General features: G+C 38.9%; 1 protein-coding gene across 1 annotated transcript in view; it reads left to right on the top strand.

Moving 5' to 3' along the window:
* The window catches only part of sugct (succinyl-CoA:glutarate-CoA transferase), a 192,306-nt gene that overhangs the window by 137,806 nt on the left and 31,564 nt on the right, over positions 1-22,936 (top strand). Inside the window, exon 12 of the mRNA XM_048266346.1 lies at positions 1,087-1,189. Coding sequence (XP_048122303.1) covers positions 1,087-1,189 — 103 coding nt within the window. The remainder of the gene's footprint in view (positions 1-1,086; positions 1,190-22,936) is intronic.

Raw genomic sequence — 22,936 nt, 5'->3', positions numbered from 1 at the left:
TCCTCATCGTTAATTTTGGGCTCATTATCATCAGGGACTGACTGATCTACTGCTCAGAGGCTACAATTTGTACTGCATAGCCACGCAGATCAAGCTTGGGTTTTGTTATCAATATTTGCATAATATTCGCAAAGTCTATGAATCGCAATGTTGATTATGATACAAAAAGGCTAATATTTTAATTCATTTAATTAATTTAAGTTGCTTGTGAATAGGTTGACAATGCTAACGTCCAATATTACCCAATAATTCCGTTGCTAATTATTGCTATCTCTCTTACCAGTTGCCAGTGTTTGTCTTTAAAACAATCTGGAAGCTTGGCACATTTGGCAACATCCTCCTCCAATGCCTTTCCTTTCTTGTATTACCTGGCCTTTTCAGTCCCTCCTGGCCTCTTTATACCATCCATCCTCCCTGGCGCTTATCGCTACGGTAGGGCCGGCCCGGCTATCAGTAGGTCTATCTGAGAAAACTTTTTGGAAAAAACGGGCTATATGGACCCACCAACTCTTTTGGGGAGGGGAGAACTCCCTCACATGGTAGGCCTACACCCCCATGCAGAGGCTGTGGTGTCAGCCATAGATTGCGGAACGTGAGTAGCCAACTAGAATATAGACTAACGTGACAAATGTCATATGTTTTTCCTTGACCGGCCCAAAAGTGAAACGGCCCACCGGGAATTATCCCGATTCTCCCGATTACCCACCCCGGGCCTGCCTGTCACTTAAAGGTAGAGGTCGGCACTCCTGTGGGTCGTGATGCAAAAGAGTGCTGCACGGGACAAGTTTTGAAAGCTCTATGTGGGAGCATCTGATTCAATATTCTGTGCGAGGGACTGTTGTGGTAGGGGAAACTACGATGATTGGTCAAATTTACGGATAAGTTGCGGTGTTTGGACAAAATTGCAAGGTCACCCAGAATTTGCGGAGATTGGTTGAATTGTGTTAATTGTTGCGATCACAACATCACAAGTTCCTGGAGGGACAGCTTAGTGGTCTTTTGTAATGATTTAAATTGTTACAGTAGTTACTTTTGCAGGGCTTCAGCTGTTTTATATTAAACTTATTTGATCTTGCCTCACTGCAGGTTCTTGGAAGAGACCACAGATGAGTGGTTGAGGAGGTTTGATGGAACCGGTGTTCCAGTTGGACCCATTAATAGTATTCAGCAGATGTTTTCAGATCCTCAGGTAAGCTTCTACTTCTACACATAGGCCTATGTAAAATCTGACGTTGGTAAACTAGTTAGGTACAAAAGGGGTGGTCTAAAAATATAATTAAAATAAATAAAGTATTGACATTGATGTTTAATATTAAATCATAAAACCACTTAAATTTGATTGAAAGATGCTGGTCTAATACTGAAAAGGCACCTGGTGTTGCACTATTATTGCATTACAATAACTCGACTAAGGCCCCAAACATTGTTTGGTGTATTGGGCTTGGTAGGTACCGTAAAACTTAAAATAAAAGCCGAGTCCCAAATAGACGCCTGTCTCTTTTTGGATAAATAAGGCAGGTCTCAAATAGTCTGTTTTTTAGTTTTGTTTGCATTTAATCTCCTACACCCGCTATATCGCCTGTTTAAGCCAGTTCTGTGGTGCAGATTGTGCACGCTAATGTTATGATTAGATGGCATTAATAAAGACTGCATTGGTGAAAGCTAGGGTTCCAAATTGTTTACATTTTTTTCTATATGAACTATGCCTATGCTATGTCCGACTCTGACATCGTTCAATTCATCCCATTTGTTGTTGTTGTTGTTTCAAATTTGCGCGTTAGACAAGTAGTTTATGACAACGATAGGCCGATGGTAAGCCTATACTTGTTTTTATGCTGGCAACATAATGGGAAACGAAAGGGTTCACAAACATTATTCTTTTTTCCAAACGCGTACCACCACGGCGACAAAGAGAAAGAAGTGGGCTATGAATTGTAAGCTGACTGTTGTCAAAACACATTGCCATATACGGGAGAAACTATATGTTTCATTCTCTCTCATGCTGTTTCATTTCTATCCGAAAAGGAGGGAGAATGAAACATTACACACCCCCACTTTTGAATAAATAATTCCTGAACAGTTTTGGTCAGGGCTGAAAATGCAACTGTATTTGACAGAGGACAGATATAGGTTGCTAGTGGCAATATTAGCTTTTAGTGTGGTACGATCTCTTTGTAAATTACGTCCTGGGTATCCCTGCTATTTAGATCTTCTCACTCAATGAACAATGAACAACATCTCAACACTAAATTAATGATGATCTGTAATTGAAGCTGATCATCGGCTAGCCTAGTCATATGGGTAGACCTTCATTGTGTTTGAAATAATTAATTAAATAATATTTTCTGTCTTTGCAGAGGAAAAGTTGTGTGAAGGGAATTAAAGGCCTGTTTCATATAGACGCTTGCCTCAAATACTAATTTGGGAAAATAAAAGCCCGGGCTATTATTTGAAGTTTTACGGTGTGCACAAATAGGCATCATGCATGCATGGCAACATGCAGGCAGTGGAAGGGAGTTCTGTAACCTGCATTGTGTTGACTGACTAGTTAAGCCCTGCACTAGCCAGAGCTTGAACCTACAAACTTGGAGCATCTTACATTGGGAGGTGTTTGTGCTAGGTGTAACAGTCGGCTGTAGAGAGCTGGGACGAGGCGCAGGGCAAGTCGAGGCAGGGCGAGTTTGAGGAAAACTGGAATCTTTAATACAATGAATAGCAGAGAGAGATCACGTGACGCGTTGATGGAGCTGCACGCGTGTTGAAGGGGATCCTGACATCAAGCCCTATTTTCAGTATTTATTCGCTTATATCAGAAAACACCTTTTGTATTTCGCCTGTTAACGTTTCTAAATGTCACTGGCGCGCAGGCAGTTGACTTTAACTCCGTCTTCTACCTCCCAAAAGAGGAAAACAAAGACAGCGGACAATCGGGCTAAGCCAGCAAGTGCTAGCTTTGGTATGGAGGACGCTATGGAAAGACTGGAGTGTATTCTTAAATCCGAAATGGCTACGATGAGAAGTGAATTATCCACGCCCATGAAGACCGTGTGCTCGAAAATCGATGCGCTGTCTGGTGAGCAAAGAAACCAGAAAAAAATTCTGCAAAGTCATGACAAACGTCTTGATACTGTTGAGCAACAACTTGTTGAGCTGTAGGACCGTAGCCGACGCAACAATCTTCGTTTAATTGGTCTACCCGAAGGCTTGGAAAAAGACGATCCGGTGGGCTTTCTCAAGCGGGCGCTGCCAGTCTGGCTGCCCTCTTTGAAGGACAAAAACATTGAAATTGAAAGAGCCCATCGCATTTATTCAAACCCTCCTAAAGGCAGCTCTAAAACCGATTAAGAAACCCGACAGACCACGAGTATTCATCTTCAAACTTCTCCGCTACACCGATCGAGACATGATTCTCCGAGCAGCCAGGGACCAAGGGGCCATACAGATGGAGGATGATGAGACGACCCTCAGTATTTTCCCTGACTACTCGCCTGCTACTGCGAAGAAGCGAGCTGCATTCACCACAGTGAAGAAGGAGCTTAGGAGAAAGGGGTGCCAACCCTTCCTCCAGTATCCGGCAATTCTCAAGGTGACTTTGAAAGGAGGGGCAACGGAATTTTTCCAAACGCCAGAGGAGGCCAGTGCTTTTTGCGACTCACTGGAAGAATCCCATCCCATTGCCGAGAGTGACAAGGAATGATGCGGGGCTGCCTTTCATGGGACACTGTAAGTTACGGGCAGGCTCCTGTTCGTCTATCCACCCCGGCTTAGGTAAAAACGATAGCCTAATTGGTTATTGTGATTGTGATGTTGTAGGAGGTAATGCTTACCAATACTTTCAATTAGGCTATATTTGGGACAATAGTCTAATGTTTTTTCCTTCCTCTTTTATTTACCACTTTCTCCAGTAAAATGGGAGAACAGGCGAATTTTGTTTTGTTTACATTCTTATGAATCCTTATTTAATTCTACTGTATAATAGGCTTACGAGTTAGCTATTTAGCTGTTTAGTTTTTTGATTTTCACTATAAGGGCTTGTGTTGGCACCTATAGCGTGCAAACCATTGCTGATGTCACGGATTTATGTAAGGGAACAGGGCAGACGTGGGCTTGTTCTATACCCAGTCTGCGTTGGGTTGAGGGATAGGGTCATGTTCTATGACCCAGGGGTGGGAGGGGGTTGGGATAGTGGTGAGCATCATGAAAGAAATGTACATTGTTTGTTTTTATTTTTTGCTTCATTCCAAGTATTTGACAGTTATGACTAACCTAAATATTTTGAGTTGGAATGTGAATGGTTTAAATGGATCTCATAAACGTGCATGTTGCCTGGAACTTTTAAAAAGGAGAAAGATAGATTTAGCTTTGATTCAGGAAACCCAACTCAAAAAAGATGATGTTCATAGATGTAATAACAAATTCTACAAAGTAATTTCCGCTTCTAGTGCCACTGATAAAACTAAAGGTGTTATGATACTCCTACGAAGGAATTTAGGTATAGATATCATTGAGCATGACAATGATACTGATGGGAGAGTAACTCATGTTAAGGCTTTGGTGGGAAACAGGAAGTTAGCCTTTCTATCTATTTATGCTCCTTCCACATATGATCCTGCATTCTTCTCAATGCTCACAAATTATCTTCTTAATATGGCAGGCTATGAGATTGTGATGGGAGCAGATATGAATGCTGTCATGGCTCATGATGAGGACAGGTCAGGAGAAAGTGAAACTCATTTACAAGCAGTATGCACTGATAAACTCAGAAGCTGTATTTCTGCACTGTCTCTGATAGATTCAAGGCGTTTTCTTAATGCCACAGCCAAGGCATATACATTCTATTCTTCAAGGCATAAATCATATTCCAGGATCGACTTCATATTTATTTCCCGTTCTCTTTCCTCATCTTGTCATGGCTCAGATATTTGCCCTATGTCTCTATCTGACCATGATAGCAATGTCATCAACCTCAAATTAGTCAATCAACCTCCACGTGCTCCACGGTGGCGATTTAATTCTACGCTACTTCGTGATGAAAATTTTTGTAAGTCTTTTAAAAATGGGCTACTGGAATTTATTAGTATTAATCAAGGAACAGTGGCAGACCCCCGCATACTCTGGGATGCAGTCAAGGGCTTCATCCGTAATTTTTCTATTTCTTTTGCGTCACATCTTAAAAAATCTAGAATGAAGAGAATAGCTGATCTGGAATCTCAGCTTAAGATACTAGAGGCAACAAATCAGGCGTCATTCTCTGACCAAACGGCTACTGAAATTAAAATATTAAAAATCTGAGTTAAACCAATTACTTAAAGTTAAAGCAGAGTTTCTTATTCAAAGGACCAGACAAAACTATTACTTTAATGGTAGCAGGCCAAGCCATCTTTTAGCCCTGCAACTGCGTAATAATGAAAAGTTTGCAAATATACCTGCGATACGGCTATGTTCTGGTGAGCTCACCACTGATCAGCAAAAAATTAATAACGCTTTCCAGTCTTTCTATTCTACTTTATATACTTCTGAATCTACATGTGACAATGCAACTCTATCTTCTTTTCTTTCTTCTCTTAATTTACCTACTCTATTTACCGAGGAGTCAGAGTCCTTAGGTCAACCAATTACTCTTCAAGAACTGAAAGAGTCACTGAAATATATGAATAAAGGTAAATCGCCAGGACTGGATGGCATTCCAATTGAATTATATTCAGCCTTCTGGACAGGGCTTGGCCCTCTATTATTAGACATGATAAATCATTCAATTAAACATGGATCTTTCAGACAGGACATTAACACATCTATTATATCCCTGCTGATGAAAAAAGATCAGGACCCAACCTCCTGTTCTAACTATCGTCCAATCTCACTGATTGGAGCAGATATTAAATTGTATGCCAAAGTATTGTCACAACGCTTGGAGTCGGTGATTACTAAGTTGATTCATGAAGATCAGACTGGTTTTATCAAAACACGTTCTGCATCTGATAACATCTGCCGTCTTTTACATATGATTTATTCAGCTGATCAATCAGATAATTCTTATGGAGTGTTCTCATTGGACGCAACTAAGGCATTTGACCGTTTGGAAATTAACTATTTGTGGTCTGTACTAGAGCATATGGGCTTAGGCCGCGACTTCATTAACATGGTAAAAGTACTATATTGTAATCCAAAAGCATCTGTGTTAACGGGACAATTATGCTCACACTCTTTTTCTTTGGGAAGGGGTACGCGTCAGGGCTGCCCACTCTCACCATTGTTATTTGCTTTGTCATTAGAACCTCTAGCTCAGGCTGTCCGTCAATCAGAGCAAATTTTACCAATTAATGTAAGAAATACATCTCATCACATCTCTTTGTATGCTGATGATATACTTTTATTTGTAAATGACCCCGCTTCATCAGTACCTCATATTATGTCATTGTTTAATCATTTTAGTGATCTTTCAGGTTACAAGATAAATTGGAACAAATCTTGTTTTCTACCACTAAACTTTGACCCTGTCTCTGTGTCTCTTCCTAGTGCCGCACCCATTGTAACATCATTTAAATATTTAGGGATAGACATATATCCTTCATTGCATGATATTGCAAGTAAAAACTTCAAAAAAATTCTTTCTGAAGTCAGTACAGATCTATCAAACTGGTCATCTTTGCCCAAGTCATTATATGCACGAATTTCAGTCATCAAAATGAACGTTTTACCACAAGTTAATTTTTATAGTGCAATGATACCCTTGCCACCCCCTGCACACTTTTGGGACAATATCAACTCCACTCTAAGGAAATATATTTGGAATGGGAAACGTGCAAGGATTAAGCTGTCCACTATGCAACGCTCTAGGCAGGATGGCGGTTTATCTGTTCCTGACTTTAAAGTTTATGCCCAAGCATTTGTGTTGCGCCCTATATCAGTCTGGTTTGATTCAAATAAAAATGTGGCATGTAGAGCCTTTGAAGAATCAATGGTCACCCCCTATAATTTAAGAGATTTGGTTTTTTGCAATGTTTCTATTCGACAATGTACCCTTCGTTTTGGCCCAATCATAGCCCATTTATTATCCACCTGGAAGGTTGTAGAAAGACAAACAGGATCTATATCAAAATGGCATCATCACTTTCCACTTTTTAATAATAATGGGTTTCTATCTAGGAGTACCCCATTTAGATCTTCTCAATGGGCAGAATGCAACATTACAACTCTTGGAGACCTGTATGATGACAAAGGCTTGAGAACCTTTCAGGATTTAAGATCTAAGTACAACATACCGGCTTCTACTTTCTACTTCTACTTGCGCATCAGATCAGCTCTTAAGGCTCTTGGTGTTCCTTTTAACACGAAACTACCAGTGCATAGTATTCGCAATGTTATATATTTCAATGACTGCATCCCTTCTTCTGCGTCATCTATTTATTCCTTCCTGATGAAGAAACTATACAAACCTCTTGGAGTAATATCAGTTTGGTCAAAAGATTTAGAATGTGAACTGGAAGATACCGTTTCTGATCACACATGGGAGACAATCACTATGTCTTCTAAGAATCCTAATCATCAAATGATCCATTGGAAACTAGCACACAGAGTATATTTAACACCACTTAAGAGATTTCATATGCGTCTAATTACCTCACCTAATTGTACTTTGTGTTCTGATGGAAAGACAGGAACTTTTTTACATTTTTTGGGGGAATGCTCATCTTTGGTACCTTTTTGGCAACAGCTAACTGGAGACATTTCAACTCTGATTGGGACTGATATTGTTATAACTCCAAGTCTATTTTTTCTAAATGATTATTCCAACCTCTCATTGACACTTTTCCAGAGTAGTCTACTGCTGGCTGCTTTTACTGCAGCCAAAAAAATGTTAGTCAGCCGATGGAACCCCCCACATGTTATGTGTAGACGTCTATGGGCTCTAAGTTTACTTGATATTATATCTATGGAACTTTCAACAGCCCGTATACATGGGGCCAGATCACAAACTCTAATGAGGTGGAATCATGCTTTTGAGGAAGTCAAAACCTTTATTGCTGATGGTCATGTCTAAGGTGCTGTGTACTGTTGTTTTGAAACCCCTCTTTGGCTTTCTTTCTTTATCTTTTCTTTCAAAATATGTTATTTTCTGTCTTTATAATTGTATACCAATGTACTTTAAATGTTTCATGACATGTAAGATTGCAGATGCTCACCACTGGGTGGGGGTGGAGGGTGGGGGGAGGGCGGTTGGGAAGTGTTATACCTCTGTATTTGTTATTGATTGTGAATATGTGCATCGTAATAAAGTAAAAAACAATTGATCAAAAAAAAAAAAAATACAATGAATAGCACAGCAAACCACATAACAACATCAATCACCGACAGGGGACTGAGGGGAGACAGAGGGTTTAAATACACAGGGGTAACAGGGCACAGGTGAACAAGGAACAAGACTCAGGTGGAAACCATAATTAAACTAACAAGGATCAGGTGAGGGGCGGAGACACAGGCACATGGAACAGAGACACATTGCAAACAAACAAAGGAGCACAAGACACGGGAAGTAAATAAAGCACACAGGAAGACAAAAGAGGAGCAGACATGATGGGAAAAACACCTAGACCGGGAGAACAAGACAAGATAGGATTCTTACACTAGGAGGTTAAAATTCATGGGTGCTTGTGCCTTTCGCTAGCATGTGATAGCAAGGTGTGTTGGGAGAGACATTTTAGTCACTGCTCAGCACTACTAGTGTCTGTGAACCCAGACAAACCTGTAAGCAAATTTGAATTTGCTCTGCAGGAGCCTGTACTACGAAGGGAGCTTAACCTACCCAGATGTAACCCAGGGTTACTTTGTTAAACCGGGGTTGACAAAACCTGGTTATCTTAAGTGGTGTTAATCGGTACTACGACGCTGATTATGAAGTTGATTTGTTGAACCGGGGTTAACCTAATTGGAGTGTGTGCGCACATAAAAGGGGCGGGTTGCAGCGCAAGTCACCACTTTCAATGATGACGCAATCACCTTATTTTACGGATGAGGAATGCACAATTATTATGACAAGTTACGAGGAATTAAAACCCACTCTACGACAAAAATCAAAAACGTCGGCATTGAACAAAGCAAGGCAAGGCTGTTGGCAATGTATTGCAGATTGGGTAGCCTAAATGCCTAAAAGTAAAGTTTTATTTCCACATGTTCCTCAAATATGTGTTACGGAGGATTAATAGCTTGCGGAATTAGTTAAAATAATTAAATTGCCTATTTTGAGTTCATAAAAAAGCCTACAGATGCAACACAATTCAGAAGTGGGCATATAGATTAATAAGGATAATTGAATGTTTAAGTAGCCCCCATTGACCGATTTAGTGTATGCCTAATCCTGTGAACATTTCAGATGCAACACCAGTGCCAAACGCACATGGCAGCAGGTGAAAATGAAACACATAAACATATCAGAATGGTAGGTTTATATAGTTATAGCTTGCATTAATATTTCTTAATTATGAAAATATGTTGTATGCTTAGGACTATAGCCTTCACTTGGCCTCTGTTTTACAGCTAACAAGAAAAAGGTGTCCTTGAACACTAGGCCTACTATAGGAGGAAAGTCACCAGAGTGTTTTACAGTAGCAGATGAGTTATTTGTTTTGCCTTACTCTTTAGGCTAGGCCTTTTCATTCAGTTATTCATCATCTTCTGTCCTTCGCACTTCTTGTAGCGCACGCATTCTCAGACCTGTCACCTGTCACTCATCATCGTAAGGGAGGTGTTTGGAATCATTCCCGCGTTACAATCAAAAGCCAATCAAGGTGGTCACTTCAGTCAAGCTCGTGCATGAGTAATGACGTCATCCATAGCAACGAAGACTCACTTAGTTTAGGAGTTGTCATTTTTCCTTACTAAGAGTAGGTCTGAAAGGCTTTGTGAATAACTTTTAAGAGAAAACTCCTAGCTAAAATCTTTTATTGCGATTTAGGAGTACTCCTAGTGGTAAGATAAAAGGCTTTGTGAATACGGCCCCTTAGATGTTCAGCACACTGTAGGCTATGTCCGATTTATTTTTGGACATACAGTAGCCTATTATTGCTCAGATATTCAGTATGGAATAGGCTACATGAATTGTCCACTGGCAAAATATCTCAACGACAGGCACATTATCTGCTCTATCGTAAGGGGCATTGCTACGGCGGGTGACATTAGAGACGTCTGCCTCGATCAGCTGACAATGATAACGAATTCCCTCGGCTGAGAATCTATATCGTTCATAAAGAATATCATCCGGTAATGCGGATCAGCGGATTCTCTCTCTAAAAACCCTCGCCCTGCGAAGAGAGCCCCTCACAATTAGCGCTTCAATGTCGTATGAATCATCCAGGTACGCAGACAAGTTGTACGCGGAGGGGTGGTAGCCTAGCCTACTTTTAAAGGATGTGGTTAAACGGAAACCTCGGGTATAACCTGGTTTGAGATGCAGCGTAAATTGCCATGGCAGCACACCTTGGTTAAAACCTATCCACCTTTCGTAGTACGGGCTAATCGAGAAGTTACGCCACACGTGATCAAGTTACTCTCGAAGTTACCCAGATAAGCCAGTAACCCCGCTTCGTAGTACAGGCCCCTGGGGCCTATTGCACAAAACTAGGATAAGGGATTAAGCCGGGATATCTTGGTTATCCTGGCTCAATTTATATGTGATCCAGTTGCACAAAAGCGGGATAGGGGGCAGCAGGATATGTTATGGTATAAATCACCATGGCGATTTATTCTGTGGAGCTAGCCTGCTCCAGACCAGGCTAAATTCCAGGATCTATTTAATCTCATCCCTTATCTCAGTCAGCAGTCACCACAAACGGAAACCAATAGTTATTCCACTGCCCACTACACATTGTTATCACATATACCTAGACCCACTGTCATTATTTAAACGTTTGTGATCATTAATTAACTTTTACATACTCGCCATTCCCGACCTGTCATGCGACAATGTGATGTCACAGGAGTGCCGTAACCATTTCACACGTGGTGGTCGCGGAACAAGTTGCAATATTCTTCTTGACAGAGGTGTTGCTGTTTGTTGCTGTTGTGAGAAGGCTATCTACCTACTTCACACCGTAGAAGAAGCAATGAAGCCGCTCTAGTTGCCATGGTGAATCAGTGAATCTGTGATCAGTGGCGGGGTCTATTTGAGGGAGCCGTGAGCGCGCACTTATCCAGGATAGGTTTTACCTGGCTTGATGAATCTGTGTCTGCTCATCCTGGCTTGCTCGTTGTGCAACCAATTAAACCTGTACACTCTTGTTTTGGATTCATTGAGCGCAGAGGGGTATTCCAGAAAGCAGGTTTACTGGCTTAACTGGGTATGTTAACCCAGAGTTAGCGGTAAACCTGGGATTTCAGTTCCAGAACGCTCAAATATGATCAGGCTATGTAAGTAACTATGGTAACATAGGCTCTGAAGTTAACTGGGTATGTAAACCCAGAGTAAACGGTAAACCTGGGATTTCAGTTCCAGAAAGCTCAAAAATGATCAGGCTATGTAAGTAACTATGGTAACATAGGCTCTGAACTTAACCTGGTAGGGGGTAGGTTTTGTTCAGGTTATGTTCAATTATGTTCGGTTATTTCAGTGCATGTTCAACCAGGCCGCTATTTTTACACTTGTCACACAATGACGTTTCATTTTGAACAAGGTCCGATTGACAAAGAAGCACAAAATCATGTAATATTTATCCGTGGAATTAGCCGTGAGAGGGCGATAAGACCACGACATCACATGATAGCCCATCTTTTCTTTCTTTTCCAAACGAGTTTTTCAAGAGCGCTAGAGTTTTTCTGCTGAATCCTAAATTTGGCTACTTGAAAAGCATTCTCGACTCCATCCCTACATTAGGCTATGCATGGATTAGAATAGAATAAAATACATCTTACTGTAGCTAGCCAACACCATAGTGGACATTTGCCTTTGGCTCACCAGACATCGGTTGGACAAAAAACATCTCAGACACACTGAAGATATAATTACAGTGCAGTAGGCTACAAAAAAGGGAAAACATATAGAAAATGAATAAATAAGTTTAAATATAGACTACATAACAGCTCAGCCAGGTATGCGTGTTGTCACTAGTTTGGTTAAGAATGCTGATGGCATTTGGGATAAAATAGTTTTTCAATAGGCTACACTTTTTGCCTCTCTCCAAATTATGTGCATCGATTATCGCTCTCCGACTGGGAGTTTTTGTAACGTTAGTGTTGGAGACGCAGAGGATATCGGCAAACTGTCGGTCGGTGCGTAAAGTTTGCCTTGCGCAACTTCATTCGTTTTCCTGGACACAAACCCACGAGGATCATTAAAGTGTAGTTTCACCAACTGGCAGGTCAGCATCACTTATTCAATTTTCCAAATGTGCACTGAAATGTGTCCAATAGGCTACCCATGCCTTCCGACATTCTTCACCCTTTCGATGATGGAGCGCAAAAGTTTAACTTGGCCCACAGCTGCAGAACCCTCGTTAAAATAGAAAATTACATTTGGGATTCTCAAAGAATTCTATGGCCCACTCAATCTGTGACAAGGTAGGCTAGTTTAAGAAAGCATCATTCAAAGCAGTCAATACAATAGACTACGTTATGTCCACTGAATTATTTAATTGTGCTTTTGACATTAAACGGGATATCCTAAACGTACGCATTTACACGGTCAGTTAGGCTATATTCTGCCAAGCAAGGTCTTGGAGGCAGGCGCTTAAGTATTGCTCTTTTTTTAGTTATTACAGTTCTCTCCTCCTCGTAAGCCTCGAGGAGAACTTTGCTACCCCGCCTTAGAAAAATACGGTGCTCTTCGTTTCTCCGGTTTTACTCATGGTTTCGACTCTCAATAGATGATGCCTTTATAAGTTCGCCGTGAACGCGCACAACTCTAGGTTATCTAACACAGGGTTAATTGAACTAACTGGTAACCGGTGTTTTGGAACCGACAGCTCAGGTTTAGTCGCCACAGGTTCAGACAACCCAGAGGTTAAGTTTTATCTCAGTGTTTGTTAAACCTCCTTTCTGGAATACCCCTCAGCTCAGTAACTTATCCCGGATGTCTTAATTCTGCTTTTGTGCAACAGGCCCCTGGTCAGTATGGAAAGAATAATAATAATAATAATAATAATAATAATAATACATTTTATTTATAGATTCAAAAACCTGATAATGTAATAATTTCCTGATAATGTAATAAAGTGAATTTCCCAATAATCTCTGTATCGACAATGTAACAGATAGATAGATAGATACATATACAGTAGATAGATAGAGATACTTTGATCCCCAAAGGGAAATTCAAATTATTTAACAAATGCAACAAATTATTATTACATAACGGAAGGTTATTTCATTATTAGGTTAATCTTATTTTTTGCAGAATCTAATAATGTAATTGGGTCATTCCGTGTCAAATCAGACAAATCCAGGAAAATGGTTGCTGCACTGTCTCAGATTTTGCTCAAAGTTTGTCTACCTAATATTAAGGTCCCAAAACTAAGACCTGTAAAATATTTTGTGAAAATCCAATGTTTTCATACATTCCCCATTTTGTATCATGTTTACAGTCTCAGAAATGCCTTATCTTGGAGGCCATGTTTGGGTATTAAAAGTATTATACCTAGCCTGCCCAAACTTTGTAGGGTGGAAGACAGACGTTCTTTGTATGATTGGATCATTAAAAGCTGGTACTGCATGGGCAGTATATTATACTATATAAGGCCCTAGATATGGGGCAGCCGTGGCCTACGGGGCAGCCGTGGCCTACTGGTTAGCGCCTCTGACCTATAACCGGACGGTTGCCGGTTCAAACCACGACCAGTAGGCACGAGCAAGGCACCTAACCCCTCACTGCTCCCTGAGCACCGCTGTTGTTGCAGGTAGCTCACTGCGCCGGGATAAGTGTGTGCTTCACCTCACTGTGTGTTCACTGTGTGCTGAGTGTGTTTCACTAATTCACAAATTGATATAAATGCAGAGACCAAATTTCCCTCACGGGATCAAAAGAGTATATATATTTATACTTGGAAAAATATACTTACTGTATATATGGAAAAAAGTGCAAAACTGGTGATATGGATACAAATGAATTGTTTGCAAGACCCTCAATATCATCAATCATTATTTTGCCTGCAAATACAATTCTTTATTAATGTTGAACCAATATCTGAGGCCTCTGCAATAAATGCACATGCAGATATTAAGGATAAAACAAGGTGTGATTGCATTTTTTGTAATTTGTGGGGTAGCTAGTAGGAACACGAAAATTATACTGGAAATAGTTCAGTTCATAGTCATTTGTGTATAAAGTGCCAATGATGTACAGTACCATGTTTCATTCATGCAACTACATTTACTTGGTTACAAAGTATACCTATGCGTTTTCATTCTTGTCCTAATGCAAAACAATTTTGACTCTATTTGTGTATGGTACAACATTGGCACTTTGTACCCTAAATGCCTATACACTGAGCTACTTTCACGTAGATTCAAGTGTCCTACAGAGTTAAAAGAACTCACAGACACAAACCTGCAGCATTTTGCCGTGTTTTGAAATCAGCTACAGGAGCTTTCAATCGTGAGGAAGCAATTTTGCATTGTAGGCATAACTAACATGCAATAATGCCACCAACAACAACCAAAACTAGGCTAATCATTGTCAAAATGTAAATTAAATGTAACATTATTGTGAATCAAATTAAAATGTTCTCTTTTGCAAACGTAGGCATAGTAACAGAATAATTTAATAATGTTACAAAGATACTACATCAATCCGAATGTTTCATTAGGCTACTAGGCTATTTGTTTTGCCTTATTCTTGATTCATTTAGGCTAGGCCTTTTTATTCAGGGGCCATATTCACAAAGAATTTTAAGGCTAAAAGTAGCTCCTAACTGGCGAATTTAGGAGCAACTCCTAAAAATAATGGGCGTGACACTCCTAACTTTAGGACTCCTAATTTTTTTCACAAAAAGTAATTCACGAAGCATTTTAGACCTAAAAGTAGCACCTAAAAGTCTGGGACAGCTTAAAAGAGGTCGAGAGGACTCCTAACTCACTAAGACCTATTCATAAACAGCTTTTGTGGCATTTTACGCTATTCGATGTTTTGAAATGCTGCCAGCGGCAACAGGAGCTTCCAATCGCTGAGGGAACAATTTTGCATTCATAAAAGGAATGCAATAACGCCACCAACAACAACCAAAACTACTCATTGTTAACATGTAAATTAAATGTAAAATTTCATTGTGAATCAAATTAAAATGTTCTCTTTGCAAACGTAGCCTAGGCATATGGTGACAGATTAATTTAATAATGTTGCAAAGGTACTGCATCAATCCATAGGCCTATGTTTCATTAGGCTATTTGTTTTGCCTTACTCTTTATTTATTTAGGCTAGGCCTTTTTTCTTCAGTTATTAATCATCTTCCGTCCTTCTCACTACTTGTGTAGCGCACGCATTCTCCGACCTGTCACCTGTCACTCATCATCGGAAGGGAGGTGTTTGGAATCATTCCCGCGTTACAAAAGGTGGTCACTTCAGTCAAGCTCGTGCATGAGTAATGACGTCATCTATAGCAACGAAGACTCACTCCTAGTTTAGGAGTTGTCTGAAAGGCTTTGTGAATAGGCTAACTTTAAGAGAAAACTCCAAGCTAAAATCTTTTAGTGTGATTTAGAAGTAGCCTACTCCTAGTAGTAAGATAAAAGCCTTTGTGAATAGCCTACGGCCCCAGTTATTCATCATCTTCCGTCCTTTAGCGCACGCATTCTGAGACCTGTCACCTGTCACTCATCATCGTAAGGGAGGTGTTTGGAATCATGCCCGCGTTACAATCATCAGCCAATCAAGGTGGTCACGCTTGCCCATTTACACAAATTAATGGTCGAATATTACTGATGATCATTGTTATTTAAGAACATGCAGTGTGCGTAGGGCACCAAAAACATCTTGCTCGTAAAAAAGCATCATACCGCACATTGTGGCGGGTCTGTTATTTACTGTAGACTGCGCAAACCACAGGGCAAGCCTGCATTCGAAGCCTTCTGTTGAAGAATTTTATAGAAAGCCTGCGCTAACAGTAGGCTAATCCTCCTGCCCCTGATAGGCCTACCACAGCTGTGGATATGTGTGGAATGTTCAAGTAGTAACACAATCCAATGTGTGTCTCAATTGTCCCCCGCTGACCACCTCACACATTTCTCTAGATTTTGCAACGAATTTACATGACACAATGCCATAAAATATGCCAGTTTTAGGACACAGAATAATGTTTGTAATGATACCAGTTAGGCCTACGTTTAACAGTAACAAGTGTAATGAGCTATTCATTGTCGAAGGTGCATGGTCAAGTGAAATTCTTACTTTGGAAAACAAACATTTGCCGATATCATCGCCGATCATCAGAATATTGCTCTGGACTGCAGGCAACTTGTTAAGCCAGTGGTTCTCAAACTTTTATTTAATTCCCCACTTTGGTCAAGGGGCATGACTGATGATAGTGGAGATAACGTGTTATCCCGAGGCCTTTGCCAGTCATCTCTGACGGTAGTCTACCCTATTAGTTTTCGATGTCCCAAACGGAGAGACATAGGCTACTTTATTGTTTTTAACGATCTCTATGCTACTCACAAAAATGTAGGCATGGGGACATGATGAAGTAGGCTATCCAACTGTCGTGTGTTAAAGGAACACGCCACCCAAAATCAGTAGTAATATATGTTCTTACCTTAACTTTCACGAGTTGAGTCATACCTCTCCCGCGTCGGTATTTTAACTCAAACGCTCTGGCGCGCGGCGCGAATGTGTTAGCATGTTGCTATGCTAGCGGGCTCTGCCGTGAGCCCGTGGGGGAGTAAGATGGCATTAATCAAACACATCCACGTTTTCCCTACTTAAATACAGTTGCACAAGTAGTTGGTTAAAAATGTTAGGTCACACAACATGAAACGTGACGATTTTCCAAGCGAATAAACAGGAGAACTACAATGTCTGGCGCAATAGCACTTGGGAGTAGGCTACTTCGATGTGGTAGATGAAAATGTAGCTAAAAATGTGCAGAATGCAATGCAACCAAGCATTTTGGATGATAGGCTATATTGGCACACAGAATAGGCTAGGCAACAGGCCAATGTGCGTTTTATTTGGAGACTGTTTTGCGAGACAGAGACTGAGTTTGCTGCTGATATTCTGGAGATATACAACATAGTCAATGTAGGACTTTAGCCTTTTAATATATTTGCTGCATTGGATCAGTCTTTCTAGAAAGAACAGGCAAGAGCTTTCTAGCCTCACGTCAGCAGCGCCGCATCCCATATACATTAAAACACAGCGGATGGCGGGCAGGTGCGGTTTTGAAAATTGGTCAAAAAACTTTGCTGATGGATGGATTAAGTTTTGCAATGCAGTTATGGTTGAAATAATAGCCCATCAGCGCATGTGTGTGTGCCTCTCTCTTGCTCAGAGGGGAGGGGCAGGCTGAGGGGTCGATCAAGCATGGATTCTAAACTCTGTGGTGGATAAGATCTACAATTAGGTGTTAATTACAGTGCATGAAAATGCACTGTACTGTTCTTCCTAGGCAACTTCTTATTATTACAGTGCATGAAAATGCACTGTACTGTTCTTCCTAGGCTTCTTCTTATTACAGTGCATGAAAATGCACTGTACTGTTCTTCCTAGGCTTCTTCTTATTACAGTGCATGAAAATGCACTGTACTGTTCTTCCTAGGCTTCTTTTTCTTATGCTTATTACAGTGCATGAAAATGCACTGTACTGTTCTTCCTAGGCTTCTTCTTATTACAGTGCATGAAAATGCACTGTACTGTTATTCCAAGGAATTTTATTACAGTGCATGAAAATGCACTGTACTGTTATTCCAAGGCTTTTTATAGTGCATGAAAATGCACTATACTGTTCTTCCAAAATTTCTTATTACAGTGCATGAAAATGCACTGTACTGTTCTTCCTAGGCTTCTTCTTATTCTTCTTCTAACGCGTTTAATGCAGCTTCAACCGTTTAACGTAGAAACTTCATTCAAACTATGTTACGTAGGTCTTACTTAGGACATGGGTGCTATGTATTTTTCAGCTTTGTAACTTTTATACTTTTTAAACTATTAATTAAAAACTAATCAAAATTTCCCCATTGACTTAACATTATGATTATGACATCACAATACGGCCGTTAAGCAATTAGAATCCTATGGCAGGTGTTCGGGCCACCTGGATCAACTGCCAGTCTCAGGCTTTAAGCATACAAACTGGCCCTATTAAGACTACACATCCTGTTCAACTGCTTCCTCTGCCAAAAACGGTTTCAAAATAAAAGTCCTCACTACAATATTTCACTGTTAAACAATTTAACCCTTTAAACTACTGAACTTTTTAACTGTTCAGCCATTGTAACTGTTACTTATCATCAACTATGACTCCTACCCACTGTAGCTAGTTAGCATGTTAGCATTGCTAACATTATTAGCATTGTTAGCATTTTTAACAAAACTGCTAAAAATAATTAGCTAAGTTAGCTAAGTAACCTGGTTAGCATAGTTAGCATGCTAGCATGTTAGCATGCTAGTTAGCATTTTAAACAAAACTACTAAAAATGATTAGCTAAGTTAGCTAAGTAGCATAGTTAACATAGTTAGCATGTTAGTTAGAATAGTTAGCATACCTACTAAAAATTATTAGCTAAGTTAGCTAAGTAACATGGTTAGCATAATTAGCATGCTAACATGTTAGCATGCTAGTTAGCATTTTTAGCAAAACTGCTAAAAATGATTAGCTAAGTAACATGGTTAGCATAGTTAGCATGTTAGTTAGCATAACTGCTAAAAATCATTAGCTAGGTTAGCTAAGTAACATGGTTAACATAGTTAGCATGCTAGTTAGCATACCTACTAAAAATGATTAGCTAGGTTAGCTAAGTCTCATGGTTAACATTGTGCTAGTTAGCATAACTACTAAAAATGAAAACATTAGCTAAGTTAACTAAGTTAAGTAACTTGGTTAACATTATTATATTTGATAACATAGTTAGCATAACTGCTAGCAAACATTAGAGCCATTCCAACTGTCAGTTATCGTCAATTATCTACCTAAATAATTTAACCATTTAAATTATCCACCTATTTAACCGTTCAATCATTCCAACTATATTAAACCTTATCTACCAAGCATATCATTTAACTATATAAACTATCCACCTATTTAACTGTTCAGTCATTCCAACTATATTAAACCTCATCTACCTAGCAACCAATATAGTTTGTTTTTACTCTGTATGCTATTTTACATCATATTTTTTGCATTTTCATGCACTGTATTTCCTTCAGGAAATACTTTTCTTATTCTTCTTCTTCTTCTTCTTCTAACGCACTTAATGCAGCTTCAACCGTTTAACGTAGAAACTTCATTCAAACTATGTTACGTAGGTCTTACTTAGGACATGGGTGCTATGTATTTTTCAGCTTTGTAACTTTTATACTTTTTAAACTATTAATTAAAAACTAATCAAAATTTCCCCATTGACTTAACATTATGATTATGACATCACAATACGGCCGTTAAGCAATTAGAATCCTATGGCAGGTGTTCGGGCCACCTGGATCAACTGCCAGTCTCAGGCTTTAAGCATACAAACTGGCCCTATTAAGACTACACATCCTGTTCAACTGTTTCCTCTGCCAAAACTGTTTCAAAAATAAAAGTCCTCACTACAATATTTCACTGTTAAACAATTTAACCCTTTAAACTACTGAACTTTTTAACTGTTCAGCCATTGTAACTGTTACTTGTCATCAACTATGACTCCTACCCACTGTAGCTAGTTAGCCAAGTTAGCTAAGTAACATGGTTAGCATAGTTAGCATGTTAGCATGCTAGTTAGCATTTTTTAGCAAAACTGCTAAAAACGATTAGCTATGTTAGCTAAGTAACGTGGTTAGCATGCTAGCATGTTAACATGCTAGTTAGCATAGTAACTTTGTTAACATTATTATCTTTGTTAACATAGTTAGCATAACTACTAGCAAACATTAGAGCCATTCCAACTGTCAGTTATCGTCAACTATCTACCTAAATAATTTAACCATTTAAACTATCCACCTATTTAACTGTTCAGTCATTCCAACTATATTAAACCTCATCTACTTAGCAACCAATATAGTTTGTTTTTACTCTGTATGATATTTTACATCATATTTTTGCATTTTCATGCACTGTATTTCCTTCAGGAAATGCTTTTCTAGTTATTATTATTATTCCGCTTACCACTTTTTCCGTACGCTATTTCTCTTGAACAGTTTAACTTAGAAACTTCATTCAAACTTTGTTACGTAGGTCTTCAAACAGATCGGGTTGGTATGACTTTTCAACTTTGAAACTTTTATACTTTTAAAGAAAAACTTTTTAAAAATCCCCATAGACTTAACATTGCCGACATTGACATCATAATAATGCCCGTTAAGCAATTAGAATCCTATGGCAGGTGTTCAGGCCACCTGCAGCCTCAGGCTTTAAGCATACAATCTGGGTCAATTAAGACTACACATCCTATTCAACTGTTTCATCTGCCCAAAACTGTTTCAAAATAAAAGTCCTCACTACAATAATCCACTGTTAGACAATGTAACCCATTAAACTACTGAACTTTTTACATTCAACTTTTAAATGGTCTACTTTTAAACTATCATTAAACTATCTATCTATTAAACTAGCTGTCTATCAACAACTTTTAAACTATCTACATTCAACTTTTAAACTATATACATTCACTAGCTGTCTATCAACAACTTTTAACTTGTCATCAACTATGTCAACACTTTTCATCAACTATGACTCCTACCCACTGTAGCTAGTTAGCATGGTTAGCAAAGTTAGCATGTTAGCATTGCTAACATTGTTAACATTTTTAACAAAACTGCTAAAAATGATTAGCTAGGTTAGCTAAGTCACATGGTTAGCATAGTTAGCATGTTAACATGCTAGTTAGCATAACTGTTAAAAATGATTAGCTAAGTAATATGGTTAACATAGTTAGCATGCTAGATAGCATATTTAGCATGTTTAGCAAAACTGCTAGAAAATGTTTAGCAAAACTGCTAGAAAATGTTAGTTAAGTTAGCTAAGTAGCATGGTTAGCATGTTAGCATTGCTAGCACTACTATAAAACATTAGCTAAGTAGCATGGTTAGCAGAATTACAAATCTTAGCATAACTGCTAGCAAACATTAGATCCATTCCAACTTTCAGTTATCGTCAAATATGTACCTATACACAGCCATTAAACTATTTGAATATCAACATTCATTCAACTTTCAGTCTGTCAACAACTTTTAAACTATTTACCTTCAACTTTTAAACGGTCTACTTTTAAACTATCATTAAACTATCTATTAAACTAGCTGTCTATCAACAACTTTTAAACTATCTACATTCAGCTTTTAAACAGTCTACTTAAACTATCAACTTTTATTAAGCTATGCAACCACCATGTCTATCCTAGCATCACCGTAGTAACCATCTCTGTATTATCTGTTTTAACTATACATGATATTTTACATCACAACTTTAGCATTTTCATGCACTGGTAATTCCTTGGAATTGCATTTCTAGTTAATATTACTACCTACACTGTAAAACCCGACAAGTTGATTGAACTCAAAAAAATTGTTTTTTTGGTTAAGTCAAAGAAACTTACCCTTTTTAATTAGTCTTCACTAGCAAATTTTGAGTGTGTTCAACAAGGTTTTTTTTTTAAGTTAAAGAAACATCAACTGAGTTCACGGTAATTAATAAAATTAAGCTTAGATAGCTTAATTGGATTTATTGATGTCAGCCTGAAATATTTCATTTTGCTTCAACCAATTCTTTAAATTAAATTTAAAACTTAAAAGTTTTAATTTACAGAAAGTTGAACAAACTTGTCCATTTTGATTAGTTTCAACTAAGGACTTGAAAGAAAATTATCAAAAAGGTTGACAAAGGCCAGTGAAATTCTTCTTAATCTTTTATTTTCATGTAAACCATGGAAACAAATACAGGTTGGAGTTCAGAACAGGGCTGTAGTGGAGGCTAAATTCAAATAAACACAGTTTAGATCAAGGGCATAAAGACTAGATGGATAGATCGATAGATAGATAGATAGAAAGAAAGATAGATACTATCTATCTAGATAGATAGATAGATAGATAGATAGATACTTTATGACAAATGCCTGACCAATGCTAGGAAATTCAACAATCATTTCAATCCAAAACAACAGGAGTCTTCTTTGGGCAAAGGGATGCATTTGCACTGTTTGTGCTGATCAGAATGAGTTCAACAGTAAGGTCCTCAATATCTGGGAACTCCGATTGAGAGACCTGAAGAAATGAACAAAGAACAATTGTGTGTTAATTGACTATCTAATAGGCATTACATGTCAAGTGATACCATGTCATATTAAGTTTAACATTTTATCTTCAAACTTTTCCAGGGCAGTTGCATTATTGAAATAATTACTTGAAATAATACTAAGTAACTTCCCTGGAGTTTCTTGGTGAAAAAACAAACAGAAAAACAAAAGCTTGAAATGTAACTCCAGCGTTAATCGACACATAGCCCTGTTGTTCGAGGTCACGGCTGTTCATAAGAATAAAATTAAAAGAATTAAAAAAATTGGTGCAACATAGACTGAGTAGTGGCCCAGCAGCTATTGATAACCTACCAGGGAATTTGGCTTTAGTTTCAGTTCAGTTCAAATGCCTTGTTAGTATAGAGATACACCAATAGATCGGCTGGTGACCGGAATCGGCCGATTTTCACGTGATCGGCCATGACGGGCGACCGGCCGGTCAGTCTGAGACATGCCGATTTTATGCCGGTCAAATACACTCGTGCGCCGCAATTGTAACAACACCCAGCTGAGTTTGCAAAGTTTGAAGAAG

The sequence above is a fragment of the Alosa alosa genome, chromosome 16 (genome assembly GCF_017589495.1).
Source record: "Alosa alosa isolate M-15738 ecotype Scorff River chromosome 16, AALO_Geno_1.1, whole genome shotgun sequence".
NCBI classification, from domain to species: domain Eukaryota; kingdom Metazoa; phylum Chordata; class Actinopteri; order Clupeiformes; family Clupeidae; genus Alosa; species Alosa alosa.
Note: the sequence above shows the minus strand (reverse complement) of the source record. Positions and strands in the feature narration are given on the sequence as shown.